We start from the raw sequence: 19,679 nt of genomic DNA, 5'->3' as shown, positions 1-19,679 counted from the left end.
GTTGAAAAGAGCTTTGGGACACACTGTAATATTTTGTATTTTGCACTATTTTGGCCCATGATTGGGATGAATTTTGGTGAAAAACAGGCTTCTTGTCCCTTTTCTTTTCATTTGCCTTCCCAATTTTTTCTCCCACCCCCTCCCACTGGCTATGCTGTTATAAACCAACCATTATTAGTTGATGTTACTCACATCACAGTTGCACTCTAATTTCACTCTTTTATTTTTCGGAATAGAATCCCTACTCATTTATTTTTGATCCTGTAACTATTCGTTTTGATGAGATCATTGTCTATTTTGATGAGGTGTATTATCACCCTGAACCGACAATCTTATCAAAATGAATAGTTTCCATTTTGTTTTAACAAATAACTATTTAAATTGAAATAATCTCCATTTCATTATTTGACAAGATTATCCATTTCATTTTGAAAAGATTCTATTAAACCCCCCTCGGAGAAGATAAACTAATCAAAAGATTATTTTTATTTAACAAGAATCTATTCATTTTATATTAATAGAGATAATCTGTGTGGCCAAGTGAGACTTGCTATAGCCAAATTTGAACCAAAATTTAAAACAGAAAAGTGACCCAAAGTTATACCAAGTTGGGGAATTTTTTTTATAAATTGTGCTAAAAGACTATCAGAATGTATACTTTTTTTTAATTTAAAAAAAAAAAACATCCTGAAACTAAATTATCATGAAATTTAGGGCCACAAGTAAACGAAAATGGCTGTAAATGAATCTAAACTAAATGACTGAAAATGCACTCCCGAATCTGCTCCATATTCCTGTACCCTCATTCCACAAAGCAGCCATCGGGTGCAAAAACCACCCTAGTTATGTACATATTTTGTTTATCAGTTTACTTTGTTTAACACAGGACTTTCTAGGTGACTACAAGACATCCAGGAGCAAGTATGCCGGGTTACAAAATGGTGGATCAACGTGTTACATGAATTCATTGTTACAGCAGCTCTACCATACACCTGGCATATCTCAGGTACAAGTTTGTTTCTTCTTTGTTTTTGTGTTTGTTTGATTCTGTGTTTGTTTTTATTTATTGTTTGTATTTGATTGATTTTTTGTTTGATTCTCTGTTTTGTTTGATTGATTGCAATTGACTATTCCAGATGAAATCCATACACCCTCTATGGAAGACAGGATCTTAATATTCCACACAGGGAGTGTGAATTTCAAATGGAGTTACCTAAATGGGTGACACGATTTGAAACATACACCCTGTGTGTGTTAAGGGGGTGATGGACTTCAGATAAAATAGCCCAATATACAAACACGTTTGTTGAGTTCGGCTGTCTACCCCTTTGTGCATAATTATGTAATGATGCACCAATTATGTGTCAAAACTCGCTTCTTTCAAATACATATAGACCTGCCAAAATTGCTGAACCCCTCCCTACAAGGTATAAATAATAAGGCCAAGAAAAGATGTTTAATTGTCCTCGCACTCTCTGTGAAAGAGAGGCTCATTCAGTCAGATGCTTTTATAGCCAAAACATAAGTAAAAAAGGCTTAAATGCTGTGAATTCGAATATTTCTCTACTGTATCCCTTAATTCATGTTTTAAAACAGTTTTGAAGTGTGAAGAAATTATTTTAAAAACTTTCCAGGATGTAAAAGATTTTTGAAATTTCCCACCAAAATTATGGTTGGTATTCTTTTGTACAGGAACAAATTTTTTTTCCAGATTTTCAGGATTAGGGTCGGCCGGCGGAGGACAAGCTAACAGCTTTTTCAGGCATGAGAATTTTAGGTATAAACCTGAATTCAGTTTTTACCAAAATTTATACTTTTTATTTATTTTCAAGCCATATTGAGGTGTTTTTGCTCAATTTCACTTTTTAATGTTTTTCTATCAGTTTCAATTTTTTCCATGAAAGTTCTCTGCTTTTTATTTTTTACCTAATTAGATAACTTCCTTGTGTACTCTTCTTTCTTTCAAAAACAGGATGTATCATTGGCCTCACCTGACTCATATGGCAGAAGGAACATCTTCTATCAGATACAGCAAGTATTCAGGTCTCTGGATGATGGCAGATTGCCTCATATGGAAGGCTTCTGGAGAACTTTCAAGTTCTGGGAGAGTCAATCAACACCTATGAACAGCAAGATGCGTATGAGTTCTTTGTGGATCTTATCAATCAGTTGGATGATAATTTGACGGTAAGTGTGGGAATGCAATAAGTACTAGTATGCCTAGTATTACTGTTAAAGACTGAAGTATGGGAAGAGTCAATCAAAACATATGAACAGCAAGATGCGTATGAGTTCTTTGTGGATCTTATCAGTCAGTTTGATAATCATTTGACGGTAAGTGTGGAAATGCAATAAGTACTAGTATGCCTAGAATATCACTTGCTATGGTACAATAGCTATGCCACCAAACATGGGCAAATGAAAGCAACATTGCAGGTGCTACATGTGATGGATTATTCCAGTTGAAATTCATACACCCTATGGAAGACATGACCTTAGTCTTGTACATGGAGAGTGTGAATTTCAGATGGGGTTACCTGAATGGATAACTCCATATGAAATCTAATAAAACTCACTGTGTGGGAGATTCAAGTAATGTCTTCCATAAGGGGGTGTATGGATTTCACCTGGAATAGCAAATTGTTATTCAGCAACTAGTATACAAATATTGACTGCTATGAGGGGGCACAGTTAAAATTATAGGCCGAGTGATGTCAAAACCATGACTATGCCCGAAGCGAAGCTGAGGGCATAGTCATGGTTTTGACATCACCGAGGGCCTATAATTTTAAACTGTGCCCCTAATATTAAGCAGTCAATATTTGTTTTATATACCGAAAAATAATCATTCTTCTCATTTGATTGGTTAAAAGATTTCCTGACTGACAAGGCCTACAAGCTTTTAACTGCATAGGCCTTAGGCTTAAATGCACACACAGTGCATGCAAGAGCAAGGGTGCAGAATTTGGACCGATATCTACCGATTTCATATCTAAAACAACTCTACCGTTTCTGTGCTAACATCACACACTGCCGAGTCTCCAGGTCATAGTAATTTGTCTAAAAAGTGACATTTGGCAAGTATAAATCCTTGATATGTAACAAATTGTAAACAATCACTGCACTCACTACGGCGGCCGGTGAAAGATCGTCGTCTGCAAGGAGAGGTCAAATTCATTGCGAACTGTGACCGCTAGTCTCTTTTACAACACTGTAATCAACGCCGACCATATAGTGGGTGCATAATGTATACTGAACGACCTGTGTATTCGGGTTGCGACTATTCAATTATTTATCGGGCACAGTTGAATCTATGCCCGGGCATAGTTGCTTATGACGTCATCTTGAGACAAAAAAGGGGGCACAGCTATTTTAATGACTCCACTTTTAACCAATCAGATGAGAGGAATCTATATATGAGGTATATAATATATAACATTTCTGCCTATTTCTATGCTACAGGAGACTTGCCAACATGAAGTGTTCAAACCAAGATTCCAAGGGGTGTATTCAGATGTCAAGGATTGTGAAGACTGCCCTCACAGGTATGTTTGAGTATTTTACATGAGGTCCCAGGTTCAATTCCTGGCAGTGGCAACTTGCTGGGGTATGGCTCAGGGAAAATGTGTGAATTTAATTGGCAACACACTGTAGATTAAATTCAGATTTCCACTCTCCCTGTAGTGCATGAACCATGAGAGTACTCTGTCCTAAGAAGGGGATGTTAAGGTAATACACTATTTTAAAGTGTGGCGATTTGGTAGTTCGCAACATCTTGCGAATGGTAGTGAGCTTTGGCAAAAATTGCAGTGCTCATTTCCTTGCGAGTGTGTAGAAGAATTCAAATATCACAGAAATACTTTTGTAGGTCCTGTGGTTCTTGAGTTATGTTGTAAAGAGGGCTGAAACAACAACACTTTTGTAAAATGTACATAACTCATTAACAACAATAAATTAAGCAAGTTTTCAAAGTATATGATTTGTAGAATGAACTTTTGCAAAACATCAAAGTGTTATTTTTAATAATATATTGATTTAGACAATAAAAAGCGATTTTTTGACTGCTTCGACCAACAATACCGCATCTACCCTTAAGCTGTGGGTCACATGTCACACCTATACATGTATATTGCAGTCAGTTTCAAAAAGAGTAGGGCAGACCCTGCCTGTTCCATCCATCCCGTATACATACAGAGTCCTTTATGGAAAACAATACTTCAGCAATGAGTAATGGCTACAATCTATAAAGATGCCTCTTGATAGTGAGCTTGTCACCTGTTTATATATGTTTTTAGCATGTGTATATTTCATTTGTGGCTTAACAGTGGATGCAATTTTTTTAGTATGTGTAATGTAAGTTGTAGTTTAAGATGTAATTTTTAAAGTCTGTTTGTACAGCACCTTGATCTCTTTGATAAGGCGCTTCATAAATGCTGTCTAATAAAAATAATAAAATAAGATATTATATTAAAAAATATTCTGCAAAAGTTTTTAATCTTAACCTACTATCTTTGAGTCACCATTTTCTTGCCAAATTTGTGAAGTTTCAAGAAAGTTAAAGCATAATTTGATTATACTTCCAAAAACTATAACCTTAAAATTAATTAATTATTAATAATAATTTTGTCCATCATTTTGACAAGAAGTTGTCATATTTTGAAGACCAACCACACCAATTGCATTTAGGGATTCAATCATGTTGCTTACAATTTCAGGTTTGAATCCCAGGAGCCATTTGTAGCTGTGAGTTTGACAGTGAAACCAGAGAGGTCATTGCAGGATGCATTACAACAGTTTGTGCAGGGTGTGAGACTGCAAGGAGACAATGCCTACCTATGTGAAACGTGTGGAATCAAGGTAAAAAATTTTAAGAAAGTTTCATTTGAATTCAAACTGTAAATTTGCTGAAATATGTTTGAAACATGTACTTTTAAAGGTCCAGAAATATGTCACTCTGTGCATTAAAGGTCCAGAAATATGTCACTCTGTGCATAATGACTTTAGTTTTAAGATATCTGTGTTTGGGTCAACGTTTTAGCCAGCCACCCGTTCTCCTGTCATTTTGGACAGGCATTTTGCTCCTGGGACAGGCAAGATGCTTCTGATAGGTGCTAAATTAAAGATAATGCACCACTAGTGCACCACTAGTACACCACTTATTTAAGAACCAGGGTGGATTTAAGAGGGGGGGGGGGGGGCACCCATCGCGCGCCCCCTAAATTTTGCAGAGAGGCGTCTGACTTTGTGTATTTTTGCAGAACAGCGCCTGACTTTGTGTATTTTTGCAGAGCGGCGCCTGACTTTGTGTGGGCGTAGCCCGGCACCCCCTATTGAAAATTCCTGGATCCGCTTGTGAGAACAGAAATCATTTATATAAGTATCAACAACATGTTGTTTTTTACTTTTTATCTATCTTGATACAGAGAAATGCTACAAAGACCATGTGTATCAAGACTTTACCACCAGTACTGGTGATACATCTGAAGAGAATTAAGATGGACTGGGAGACTGGCAGAGCTAGCAAATTCAATGACTACTTCAAGGTAAGGTCCCAGGTTCAAATCCTACATGGTTAGTACTGATGATACATCCTGCCATCCTGTCAAATTCTGCAATTCAGTACAAAGTAATATGTGACATGATCTGGTCCATGGGGCCAAAGGCAGTAAATTTGAAATTGAGATAAAGGCAAAAATAAGGATTAAAAAAATCACAAAACCTTGTAACTTAAGAGCCAAGTATGCTAGATCTTTGGTGGTTTCAGTAAATGATAGCCTAATGTTACTGAAAGGTAATAATTACTGTATCTCAAATTTCAAAAATACCTCCTTTGGCCCCCATGGAGCAGATTGTGTCGCATATATTTGAAGAGTATAAAAAAAGATTGGTAAAACACAGAAAGCTGTAGAAATTTCTTGTATTTGAACCATTTCAGTTTCCACAACTTTTGGACATGGAACCATACACACTCAACAGTGTTGAGAACCGATCAAGACATACACACAGAGATGAAACACGACACAAAGGCATCAAACGTGGTGCTTCAACGGATGAAAATTACTACCAGCTGGTTGGTGTGGTAGTACACACAGGACAGGCTTCGTCTGGACATTACTACTCTCTGATCATGGATAGGCAGTAAGTTGTTTAACCTTAATGCAGTGGGTCAAGGGTCATGTCATAGGTCAAGTGTGATCCCCAGCATATCTCTGAAAGTATGTGCCAGTTAAGCAGTATGGTAGTACACATGGAACACGGTAATTTTGGACGTTTCGATTCATTTACAATGAATAGATGCAAAAAAAAAAAAAAAAAAACAGTAGGTTGAAATTCATGTCACAAGTCAACTCTGATCTTCTGCTCTGAAGGAAGCCTCCTGTAACAGTTGACATGATAACAGGGTGTTAGCCAGCCTCCCATCCACACCTCATTTTGGACAGGCAATTTGCTTATGGGACAGGCAAAATTAATGCGTTAGAGAGATGCTAAATTCTAAAAATAATACTTTTTGAAGTAGTTCATTACAAATAAATTGTACACTTTTCAAGTGCAGTGCCACCCTCTGATGAAGAGGACTTCTTTATATGGATGTGTTATCCGGCCACAAGATCTTCATATAATTGAAGACCGAATTAAAAAGACTAGTTTGCATCTGACGTCAGTGCAAGGGCGTGGCGTGATTGGTTGCTGATCTGCGCAGTACGTCATTTTTGGTCTGGTTGACAGGATGTCATACGCAAACTAGCCTTTTTAATTCGGTCTTCAATTATAGGAAATTGTTTTTAATGCTTTGACACCATAATTTAAATTTTTAACAAGCATGGATAGCATTTTTATATTCAAGTGACCCCTTCCCTCCCCCACTGGGGGTTTGTCCCAATTTTGGAACTTTCAGACATTCAATGCAGTATTTATCCAGATTATCCTCTCAATGCTTGGGTCCCATCATAGCTGGATAAAAGAGGTTGGACTATTATTGGTACTGTCTCCTAAAGTAAAGAATCCATCGCAAGTAACAATTTGGTGGGTTTTTGTTTGTTTTTAGCGGTGATGAGAAAAACAACCCAGACTGGGGCAAATGGTACAAATTCAACGATAGCTCAGTAAGTCCATATGACTTGACTGATCAAGGACTGGAGGAGGAATGCTTTGGTGGGAGTTACAAGACAACTTGGCGTGATTATCGTACTTATTCTAGTTACAGTAAGTAAACAGAGATTGGTAAAGATAGATACCTTAATAAGGGTCAATCATCGCATGAAATCCCAAGTGTATTTATGTAGTTACACCCTTTTTTCCTTTCTTTTTTGGAATTACAAGGGACTACAATGTATTTATTACTCTAAACTAAACAATTAGCCAGAAATTACACAAGATGGCATCATATTAGTAGCACTATCTGCTGAAAGCACAACCCATTCTTTTTTTTATCTTTCTAGCCCGTGAGGGTCTTTATTAAAGTGACACAAAAAACAACAATATACAAAACATGTATATTAACAAAAACACACACAAAAATTACATCAGCCAGCAATGACTTTTACATAATATATGACAAAACTTTTCTATAATTTGTATTACCAATACATTGGTTCCCATTTCTTGACATGAACACCATATTTATCTTTACTGAAGGCAATATTTTTCTCAACTTTTTCCATAAAGTATAACCATGCCTTGAAATCAGAGAAATTCAGTTTTAATTCTTGAACTCTACACTTGTAAATGTATCTTTTTGCAAAAAGTATAATCATATTTATGAAAACCATATTTATATCATCTTTATAGCATCCAAGACAAATGTCAAAATATGTTAGCTGCACATTGATATTTATATCTTTCAGCCATTTCATAATATTGTCCCAAAATCTTGATACACTGTGACAATCCCACATTAAATGTCTCATTGTTTCCTTAGCTTTCTTACAAAATGAGCATCTGTCACTTTCAATTTTTCCAATTTTAAACAAGAATTCATTTGTTGGAAGAATCCTATGGATGAACCTAAATTGAAAATAGTGATCTTTAGTTTCAATTGTACACCTGTATGGCATTGAAAACACCTGCTTCCAATCAACATCCATCATGCCCCTCTCACAATTAAATTCAATCTCCCATTTATGCTTAGCTGTTGGGATGATTGTGCTTTGCTGACACAGCAATTGATATGCAAATGAGCAAACCATTTTGGCAGCTCTGAGTTGGTTAATCAACTGTATCTCATGGTCCAACATGCTAGTAGGGGTCAACTGATGTTTATAATGTTTGGAGACTGCATTAATTACACTGAAATACTTTAAAAAGTTACACTTAATACTGTACTTTGCTTGAAATTCTTCATATGTCATAAAATGATTTTCAAAAATTAAGTCTCCAACAAAGTTCACACCTTTTTCACACCATGATTTATAATAAATTGTTTCTCTGTTTATCTTAACATGAGAATTATGCCATAAAATATCATCATTATTTTCAGCACAGATATTTCTCAAATTAAACCATGACTTCATAACCTCACACAAAAAGGAGTTATGAATATTCTTATACTTGAAATCATTGACTGACCTTGGTTTACAATACCAAACCCATTCACCACCAACTTTGGAAAGTTCCTTGTAGAAAAGGCTTTTCCATTTTCCTTTATTATCATCATCTAAATATCTCTTTACCCATGTCACTTTTAAGGCATTACAAAAATGAGAAATATTTGTCATTTTTAAACCTCCATTTTCTTTGTTACAGTACATTACATCTCTCTTAACCTTATCTGGTTTACTATTCCAAATTTGAAAATAATTTGCTCCACTTGTTTCATGTATTTTGAGGAGGGGGTAGGTAAAACAGAAAATAAATAAGTTAATTGTGAAAGAGCCAGTGATTTGACAATTGTAATTCTGCCTATTGGGGTCAGGTCCCTCTGGGACCAGATGTCCAAAACAGTTTTTAACTTCTTTAATTGAGGATCAAAATTGAGCTCAAACAGCTTAGTCTTATCCAAAGAGACATTTATCCCAAGAAATTTAACTGGGCCCTTTGACCACTGATAATTTTCCTCTGGGATTGGATTATCAACATTATCTTTTAAAGAGCCAATTTTGAGAAAAGTGGATTTGTCGATATTTAACTTCAAACCAGAAACTGTACCAAAATTTTGTATGATATCAACTGCATTCAAAATTGATTATCTGGATCCATCTAAAATAAGTGTGGTATCATCTGCAAATTGAGTGATTTTAACATGGTTATCATTAATTACAATACCTTTCACCTTTTTATTTTTACGAATAGAGATACCCATAAGTTCTGCACATAATATGAAAATATAACAACTTAAAGGGCAGCCTTGACGCACGCCGCGAGATAATTGAAAAAAAATTTGACATATAACCATTATTTACAACACAGCTACGAGGGGCGGTCAATAAGTTCGTAGAACAAGGTACTTGAAAGAGTACTAGCCAAATTCTTTCTATCTCTCTCTTTAGCATGGTCATTACAAACCTTAATGCACCCGTCGCAAATTTTCTTGAAACCTTCTATGTCAACAAAATGGAAGTCTTCCGAAAGCTACTTAAGCCACTCTTCGGTGAAGGCTGACCAGCATTGATCACCAGCAAACCTGATATTATGAAGGTAGGACTTAAAATTCTAAAATAGGTTTCACTAAGTGGAGGTCATGCCTGAACCACAATATGGTTACTTTAATTAACTGACCCCTCTGTCGTGAATGGCAGCTTGACAAACTAAGAATAGCGTACAGGACACAATCCGAGAACAGCCACATTCCTACCATCAACCTTCTTCACATGATGGTTTGCCTCAATTTTGCTATCGAAATTGTATGATATATGCCTATGATTGTACTTTCATTTGGCAAATGATCTGTCATCAAGACTATCCCTGGATCTCAGAAACAGCGATGAAGACCTTGTACTACGGTAACCGAGTGATGATCTTCTTAGAGGTGTGAGATGCAGGTGCTTCCACTAAATTCACTCATAATTCCAGTGATTAATGTATGTCTTATTACCTTTAGCCACATATAGATTAAACTTGCCTTGGTCCTCGTTCTAAGTATATAGAAGGTGTGGACATGAATATGGCAACTGGTATCAATTTTGTGCATAAAGATTCCGGGTTCCCATCTAGAAGACACCCTGGAATACCCAAATGTTAATGGATTAATATTGAAAACACATTCATCAGAGTTGTCATATTTTGTGGCTACCTCATCTTTCTTATTTGGCTCTTTATTCATTATCAATGCCACTGTACCAGCGCCAGTATATCATTAGTGGTGACGTCAGCAAGTCTTTTGGACCTTGGATGATCTTCAAGGACGCTCATTCCATTCTTGAACTCTAAGAACCATTTCGTTGCTGTTGAATACCAAGGACTTCATTACCATTTACAACAACTCTACATTGTTAAAGTTTATTTGAGTTTTCACCACCGTCGGGAGTAATTTCCATGATGACCATCTATTCACTTCTGGTAGTACCTGTGAATTCATGGAGGTAGGCTTCCTCTGAAGAGTGTCCTACCCATATACAGTGATGCAAAAATATAAAATCTTTGCAGTAATGTTTTGAAGGAACAAGCTTTCAAATGAGACCAAATTCAATACCGTGCGACAAAGTAGCATACCGAGTTCTACGAACTTTTTGACCGGCCCTCGTACTTATTTCTGTATAAAATACTTTGACCCATTTTTTCAGATCTCTTCCAAAACCAAATAATTCGAGACTCTTCTGCACAAAATCCCATTCAAGTTTGTCATATGCTTTTTCAAAGTCGATAAAGAAAAGGGTACCCGGTACATTATACTCTTCTGTATACTCAATGATATCAAGTACTAGCCAAGCATTTTCACCAATATATCTATTGGCCAAAAAACCTGTTTGATCACATGATATAATAGAATTCAAATTCTTTTTTCATTCGATTGGCAATCACTTTGGCAGCTATTTTGTAGTCAACATTCAAAAGGGAGATCGGCCTCCAGTTTTTAAAAAATCTTCATCTTTCCTTCTTTGGGAATCAATGTAATAACACCTCTCGTTGACTCACTGACAAACAACCTTTATTGAAGGAATAATTAAAAGATTTCACCAAAATAGGCCCAATTTGGTTCCAGAAAATTTTGAAGAATTCTACAGGATAGCCATCAGACCCTGGACTTTTGCCATTTGGCATAGATTTTACAGCATTGAGACACTCACCAATTGTCATAATTCCCTCACATGAGTTGGCCTGTTCATTTGACACCTTGGGAATATCATTTAAAGTAATGCCAAGTTTATTGAGAATACTTTTACTATCCTGATTATCAATTGTACTAGTATAAAGTGCAGAGTAGAAATCAACTTCTTCATCCAAAATTGCAGCACTACCAGTAATAACATTACCATGCTTATCATTTAACTTACAAACACTCTTCTTTGTGAAGTGCCGCTTTTCTAAATTTAAGAAGTATTTGGAATTCTTTTCACCTTCTTCGACCCACCTGGCTCTACTGCGTATCATGGCCCCTTTGGCCCTATAATTATACATAGACTCCAATTCCCTTTGTTTAACTTCAATAGATGCCAGTACATCTGGGTTAGAATTTTGTGCATACAACATTTCCAAATTTGTAATTTCATTCTCAAGAGATTTTTGCAAGTTATTTCGCTCTTTAGCTTTTTTAACAGAATATTTTATAGTATTACCTCTTACAACACATTTTATAGTCTCCCATAAAATACCAGGATCGGCTTCACTATTCTCCTTTACAATATTGTCAATGTCTGCTTTTACCATGTTTACATAATTAATATCATTCAATAACGAAACATTTAATTTCCAGTACCCTTTACCTGGCTTTTCATAATTGTCATTAAACACAGTAGATATTAATGAGTGATCTGTTCGATAACCATGGGCAGGGACAGGCGAAATTTTCCTTTCTCCGCGCAATTTCATTTTCTCCGCGAAATTCATGTTTTTCCGTGCAATTCACTATGAAATGTGAACAAAAATGGTGTTTTGTTTGTCTGTATTGAAATATCAGCCTTGTTTGAAGAGTACGCGTCATGTAACGATAGATTAACAAAAACATGAATGTAACCATTTACTAATTTGTCTCGTACCAGTGTTGCTTACTTTCGGCGTGGGGGTACTTCTCTAATTCTGTGGGATGTACGTATATTAGTAGGGGAAATATGATTTGAAAGTGTTTTGTTTTTTCTTTCTTTTTTTTTTTTTTTTTACTTTGAAGCATGTAAAACATATGAAATGGTCAAATGGTGTGAAAAACTCCAGATAGAGGGCGCTTTTTAAAATGGCCGCCAAAATGCCTAAATTGGTCAAAAATTGCCACAAATTTTGTGATTTAGATATCATAATGTTAAACATACATAATACTCTGCATGACACGGTATATAATTTCATATTTTGATATGCTTTTTTTTTCTTCCTGTGTTTTATATGTATGTTTTATGTATAAAAGTTCCGCGCAATCTCCGCGCAATTAGCTGATTATTTCCGCGCAATTTGCTATATTTTTCCGCGCAATTTGCTATTTTTTTTCGCGCAAATCGCCTGTCCCTGACCATGGGAAATAGTACAATTCTCGACACATGCTTTTAGTGTCTTTGTAATTATGAAATAATCCAAACGGCAAAGTATTGGTGGGTCACCATTAGATTTCCATGTAAAACATTTTGTATTTGGATTCATATCATGCCAAATATCAATAAGGCATCTTTTTTCCATAAATTTCAATACCTCCGATCTTGCCTTAAAATTTGTTTGCTTTCTACCACCTTTTTTGTCAAGAGCCAAATTAAAAACAAAATTAAAATCGCCACCGTAAATTATTCGATCACATTGGAAATGGTTTAGATTAATATCAATTTCACGAAAAAATTGAGGGCAATCATCATTCGAACATATATATTAACACATGTAAATATTTTATCTGCAATTTTAACATCAACAATAATATACCGTCCATCATTATCAATAACACTGTGTTCAATTGAGTAAGCAAAATTACTGTGAAACAAAATACCGGTACCTTTACTGTTCAGTAGTACCATGGCTCCACAAGGCTTTTGAGCCCCATTCATTGGTCCAACACTTAATATCATTTAAAGTGCTATGGGTTTCTTGAAGAAAATACATTGAGAATTTTTATCTCTTAACCATAAAAAGAGTTCATGTCTTTTATTTCGGTCTCGTAGACCTTTGACATTTAAAGAACATATTTTAAAGTCAGTCATTAGTAAAGTTCTTTATGGTATAATTTTTACAAAAATATCTATTGCTGGCTGCCACATTGAAGAAATTAAAAGACATTGAAATTTGTACATTAACTTCCATTTGTAGGCTATGGAAATGAAATAATTGCCTACATAGGGTAGACCAAGTTTTAAGCAAAAAACCATAGTCATAATTGTGGTTCTGTCAGATGGTAAAAATAAAAAACACATGTCCATAGAGTTCCTATGCCACCGAAAAAAACACTAAATGAATGAATGCAGCAGTTTGCCATTTCTAAAGTTTATTTTTTAGATCTCACTTGATTTTATCTTTCTGCTTGTTCCATCCGGTTCAACAATACGAAGGACTGCTGGGAAATTCACAAACACTTGCCTGTTCTTATTTTCTTGTAGTAGTTCACAACCCATTCTTTCCAAGTTCACATTTAAGGTGGGTCGGATGGTAGGAGCCATATTTTCCAGTTTTTCCCATTTAAGTAAAAAAACTGCAGTGTACTTCTTAATATCAATATGTTGATCTTATAGGAAAGCAGTCAAGGAAACCAATGATCATATTTGTATTTCTATAGGTCCTGTGGCTCTTGAGTTAAGGCCAGAATGCTGGAAAAACCTGAAACAAAGTTTTGGGTGTTTCTCCCCTCTCGACAAATATCACATTGGACATGGGGCAGAAATGACACATACCCCTTATATAGCGTTGGGATCCCCTCTGTACGACCCCTCCAATTTGCCTTATTATGAGGGGTTGTGTATTGTTAAAGTTCATAGCCATGCAGCTCCATAACCACCAAGTATGAATATCAATCTTATATAAATAAAAGCTATCTCTTGCTGAGAGTGCATTAGACGCATCAACATCTCAGTACAAATGCATTTTTCTGTATAATTTTACTCGCAGCAAGTGATACGCAAGAAATTAACCTATTTCATACACAAGAAAAAAATTCCATAGTTTTTGCTATTTTTAAAACAATAATTGTCACTAAAATTTTGGAAAATACTAGCAAATGTAAATGCATCAACCCGCAAGAAAAATATATGTCTGACAGCACTGGTTCTTGTATCTAAGAGTGTATGAATGTTGTTTGTTTCAGTACCTGGTGGTTATAGTGCAGTGCAGAGATCACACAGTGGCTATATGTTGTTCTATGAGAAAGTAGATACAAGTGATTCAGGAATAGATAGTCACATTAAAACAGCTCAGAAACAACAAACAACCAAAAGGTAAGGCTAAAACAAAAATTCCCTTTAAAAGGGATAAATTTTTCAAGTTCAATTCCCTCTAAAGATTCTTCTACCTGTATATACTACCCCTAATTCCTGAAAAATACTGCACTAATTTATAGGGAATAAAAACTTATTATCCTATTGTGCCAAATAGAACTAACTGGCAATAACAGATACATTGGACATAATGATGTTCATTAATCATGTTACAGAAAATAAAGGGATTGTTTTTAGCCGCTGCTGTGCATCAATCGCCTCATAACACAGGTGACATCATTATTTTAAGTAGAACCAATAAGATTGCAGGAACTTTCTTCAAGTGTTCAAGCTATTGATATAGTCTTAAAACTTGTGCTAGTCTTATATTTGTCGTTGTTAATGTCTAGCAATTGCCAACTTTCCTTTTGTGTTTTGGTTGATTTTTTTAAAGGATGTACACAAACAGCAGTGCCCATTCAGACCATTCCCAAATGGAAACAACTGAATCTCCTGAAAGTGACATTGCAAATGCTGACACCAAGAACCACACAAAAGGCAAGGTGTCAACCACAGATGACACAAAAGACAAAACCAAGTCCTCATCACATGACAAGAAAAGCAAGCAAACGGCACATCAACAGTTAAGGAGTAACACATCGGCTGAACTGGGAGAAAATAAGCCAACAGTTTCTGATTCAAAAGGTGACCCCAGTAGCACAGACCACTCAAAAAGTGACAAGATGTATACAGATGAGATGCAAAACTTATCTCACCAGTGGAAGGATAAGCCAATTCCCATAGACCACACAAAAAGCAATTCAATCTATGCTTCACATGATGTGCTAAATGAGCAGGTGTCGTCACATCACCAGTTAAATAGTAAAACATCATCAGGCCTCATGTCAACAGCTTTGAAATCAAAAGATGATCTTAGTATGAAAGACCACTCAAAAAGTGAGGTGATGTACATTGATGAAACACAAAACTCATCTCATCGGTTGGAGGGTAAGCCAGGTGCCATAGACCACACACGAAGCAGCTCAAAACACACTTCAGATGATGCAGCAAGCAAGCCGCTATCATCGGGGTACCAGTTAAGAAGCAAAACATCGGCTGACATTCAAGGTGATAAGAGTAAGAAAGACCACTCAAAGTGTGAGATGATGCATGCAGATGAGACTCTTCAGGGTAAAGATAAGTCTAGTACTGCAGACCATCTCAAAAGCACATCAAAATACTCATCACACAGTGAGACAAGCAAGCAGAAATCATCACATCATCAATTCAGAAGCACCATATCTGTTGATCTTGAAAAAAATCAAAGCTTCTTGATTCCAAAGTTGATCCAAGTAGTACAGACCGGTCAAAGAAGAAGACGATTGGCACAAAGGAGATGAAAAATACATCTATCCAGTTGAAAATTAAGCACCCACCTTCAGATCACCAGACAAGACACCAGACTAGAAGTGTAACATCAGCCAAGCTTGAAGACAAGGTATACCCAGGACATGCTCAACAGATAAGAAGAAATGAAGAGCTGTATGTGGATGGGACACCGGTTGATTTACCACCGGCGATTCAAGAAGCTCTTCGCTCTGAGAATATGCATATGGAACGTTTCAAAAGTGTAATTATCCACAGCTTTGATTTTATCAAGGCACTGAGGTCCCATGAAATCGTAAGTAGCAGTTTCATATGTGAATTTCCTTTTTTTCTACCTTTGTAAGCTAGGTTAAAAGATATCAACTTATGATTAGGGACAAACACATGTTAAAGGCACATGATAATCAGTGGCACAAAAGATGCACATCCAATGAATTGTGGCACAGTCTGACTTACATGTCGCCAGTGTCGGGGAAAATTGCTTTAGTTAGTACCAAAACATTGATTATTTTAATAATGTTATCATTAGAAATATTTTTAATAATTAATTTGTAAGATTACAGCTTTTTTTTAAATTTTTTTATTTTAATCAAACATTTAAATAGTAGTTTGTAATCACAAAAACAAACCAAGTTCGGCTGTGCCAAAATTTTCCCAAACTGTCCCATAATGCATAAGGGATTTAATGCGGATTGCTTATTAGCAGACACATCTTGATAGCCTAGGGTTTTGAAGCTTTATAGCAATACACAGCAGCTAATGGACAATGTCCATTGGACATACATCTTTGTGTTGCTGAGCCCTAGGCTATGTAGATGCACTCATTCATACAGCAGCTATGGACATACATCTTTGTTCTGCTAAGCCCTGGGTCTAGATGCACTCATTCATACGGCATCTAATCTATGTACATACGCCTTTGTGCCGCTGAGCCCTAGGCTATGTAGATACACTCATTTAAAAAGATAACAACTGTTAATGACCATAATATTGTTATTTTTATTTACAAAATGATGAATATTAGAGAGATTTTCAGTGCATTTTAAATGCGATAAATGAGGTAATAGAAACAGCTGCACAAAATGTCTGACAATTGTCAACTTTACTTGAGATTGCAAATTTGTTGAAACAAGAAAACTTCATGTTGAGTTACTCACAAAAGGATATACAAGTGAAATGGTAAGCAAATCTGACAATATGACTTCATTTTATTTTTCTCCAAAAGATGTCAACTCTTACATGTAGATAATGAAGATAATGATAGTGGTCCAAATGTATCACTGATCAAAAAAATATTGTCCCCATTTTATCTTTCAGATCCCAAAGTTTATTGGTATATATGAGACACACAAAGAGAAGATTATTTTGAGCATAGAACATGCCATAAAGCTGCTTCCACAAAACTTTGCCTTTGCCAAAACAAGGTATGTGGTCGCATGTCATAAGTTGGGTATGCAAAAAGGGTGGAGGGATTACACTTTTCTGAAAATTGCGATACAAATTTGATTGGCTTTCCGTAACCCCATATACTACAGCAGTGGTTGATACCTCATTTTAAGCCTAATATTATACTCTTTCAGTCTACTGAAGCATATAATTATACATTATTCAGTAAAAAAATCACATCAGTTGAAATGAAAAATGCCAGGGGTGGAGGAGCAGGCGGAAATGGAGCAGGCGGATGCGGGAGTGTGCAATAGGGCCTATGTGAAGGGTTCATTATTATGTTAAGAAATGAGGTACATTCTAGCGGTACCTCTTTTCTTATCATAAATAACGTACCGCTTGTCTTGAGTCACTGACATTCCAGTGTAGTAACTGGATTCCTTACCCCTATAATATACATAAACTTTTGTTACCAATGTGATATTATTTTTTGAGAAAAATGCAAAAATGTTCACAAATTTATCAAGGGGTGTAGTACCACCTTAAAGGGTTATATGTTCCTTTTTTTTCATTTTTAATGAAACCCTAGTTGAATTTCAGTATTTTTAGCAATATGCTAATGTACATTTCTCTTCTTGATATTCATTTCCTCAACAATAGAATAACCATCTCGCTAATTACTCGTAAAAAGGTCATTGACCTCCACAATGTAATTAACATACGTACAATTATTTTAAATAGTTCATTTCAAGCATTTATGTATTGAGAACATTCTTGCATAAAATAAAAATTTTACAGTCATTTTTGTAATTGAGGTCCGATTTGAGAAATATGCATTTGAAAATTGAGATTTACATAGACGCCTGTGTATTAATTAATTAGTAATTAAGCATTATCTCAAAAATTAAGCATGTGCTAAGGTTAAAAGTGGTGTTAATTGTTAGAGGTTGTCAATATATACAACATATCAAAAAATTCATTTTTGTCATTTTTGACCATGTAATGGAAATTGTACCAAACTTATGACATGCGACATGCGATATACAAATAAAGACATAGACCATGGTAATGTAGACCAAATAATACTCAAACATGCATATCTGCAGTTGGATATAGTGGACTTCAAGTGGTGTACGCTCGCTCTCGAACATTTGCCGGTGGCTACAAGTATGAGTGTGTGTTTATGTTTGTAAATGCCATGAGTCTAGGACACATATGAGAAATCCCTGTGTAAAAAGTGTTCACATGAACTGGAGATGTGCACATTTCCCTGTGACATTTTGTGGATGGTGTTACTTCACAATACACTACATTATAGGCAAAATATTAAATTCTCGATCATGAGAGGATGTACCTTCTGTGCAGTGCTGTAAAAATAAAGAAAACATACATTAATGGGCCCATAAAAGCAAAGAAAAGACACCTCAGGGGGCCCGTAAAAAAGACGGCCCGTGCGTTCATTTTACCCAGGGCCCGAAATGGCTCTCGGCAGCACTGTTTCTGCGTACTGTTGCGCACACACTCATACTTGTAGCCACTGGCATTATGCATGTTACGTGGAATAACATGATCGCATGACCGAACCTCAACCTTGCCTAGCGATGACCCAATTGGAAGTGTGATTGGTCAAAGCTGTGCTTGCTCTGTAAGCGTGTGTCTTTGTGTGGTACGCTCAATGTAAATATCTAAATGTACCCAAGTTGGCTCTCATGATCGAGAATTAAATACTTTGCCCATAATCTCTGCTGGTTTTTCCTTTTTCCCCTTCTTCTTCAAAGTTCTGGCAGAGATATACTTGATCAGTGGCTTTCCTACATCCAGAATCTGTTGAAGTACAGCACAGATGTGAGTAAATACGCCATAAAGTTCCTTGGAAACCAAGCTAACTATCAATACATTCTGTAAGTAAACCAAACAAGGGGGGTCTTACTAGAAGAATTAGGCTGTCTCTATTAGATGCCTGACTGAATATGGCCGGAGTAAAACCAAATGCATGCTACCACTGGGGTGCTGGCATGCATGCTGAAAATTGAAGCGCTGCTATCTTACATGACCCGGAGACAGACAGGGTATGCAATGGCAGGGTATTGGCGGCTTGTACAGCTTAACTAAGAGATTCATGCTTCCCATATTATTTTCCTCTGACTCTACCAAGTTTACATGTGACTCGTGGAAGGAAAAATTGTGTACTTACAAATTATTTTGTCATTTTAACTTGGTGTTTGTTTGGGATCTGTGTGATCATTCCAATTATTGCTAAGCACTATATTTTTTGACAACAATAATGATCATGTGATTTAGTGCCTTGCCAAAAAATGCCCAATGTATTAAGTCCCCATGTGTAACAATACAGCATGGCAGATTTGTCATAGTATTATGCCTGGAGCTCAGACCTCATGTAAACTCTTTGAAGTGAACACAGTATCTATGGTAATTAAT

The 19,679-nt window shown here is 36.0% G+C and overlaps 1 protein-coding gene across 1 annotated transcript in view; it reads left to right on the top strand.

Moving 5' to 3' along the window:
* The window catches only part of LOC140146508 (uncharacterized), a 281,043-nt gene extending 265,033 nt beyond the window's left edge, over positions 1-16,010 (top strand). The window contains exons 4-12 of the mRNA XM_072168381.1: positions 887-1,006; positions 1,973-2,187; positions 3,463-3,545; positions 4,716-4,857; positions 5,424-5,543; positions 5,936-6,138; positions 7,046-7,203; positions 14,360-14,489; positions 14,923-16,010. Of these exons, the coding sequence (XP_072024482.1) occupies positions 5,442-5,543; positions 5,936-6,138; positions 7,046-7,203; positions 14,360-14,489; positions 14,923-15,868 (1,539 nt within the window). The 5' untranslated portion in view covers positions 887-1,006; positions 1,973-2,187; positions 3,463-3,545; positions 4,716-4,857; positions 5,424-5,441 and the 3' untranslated portion in view covers positions 15,869-16,010. The remainder of the gene's footprint in view (positions 1-886; positions 1,007-1,972; positions 2,188-3,462; positions 3,546-4,715; positions 4,858-5,423; positions 5,544-5,935; positions 6,139-7,045; positions 7,204-14,359; positions 14,490-14,922) is intronic.
* Positions 16,011-19,679: the final 3,669 nt, after the last annotated feature.

The sequence above is a fragment of the Amphiura filiformis genome, chromosome 2 (assembly GCF_039555335.1).
Source record: "Amphiura filiformis chromosome 2, Afil_fr2py, whole genome shotgun sequence".
Taxonomy (NCBI): domain Eukaryota; kingdom Metazoa; phylum Echinodermata; class Ophiuroidea; order Amphilepidida; family Amphiuridae; genus Amphiura; species Amphiura filiformis.
This window is presented reverse-complemented; position numbering and strand designations above follow the sequence as displayed.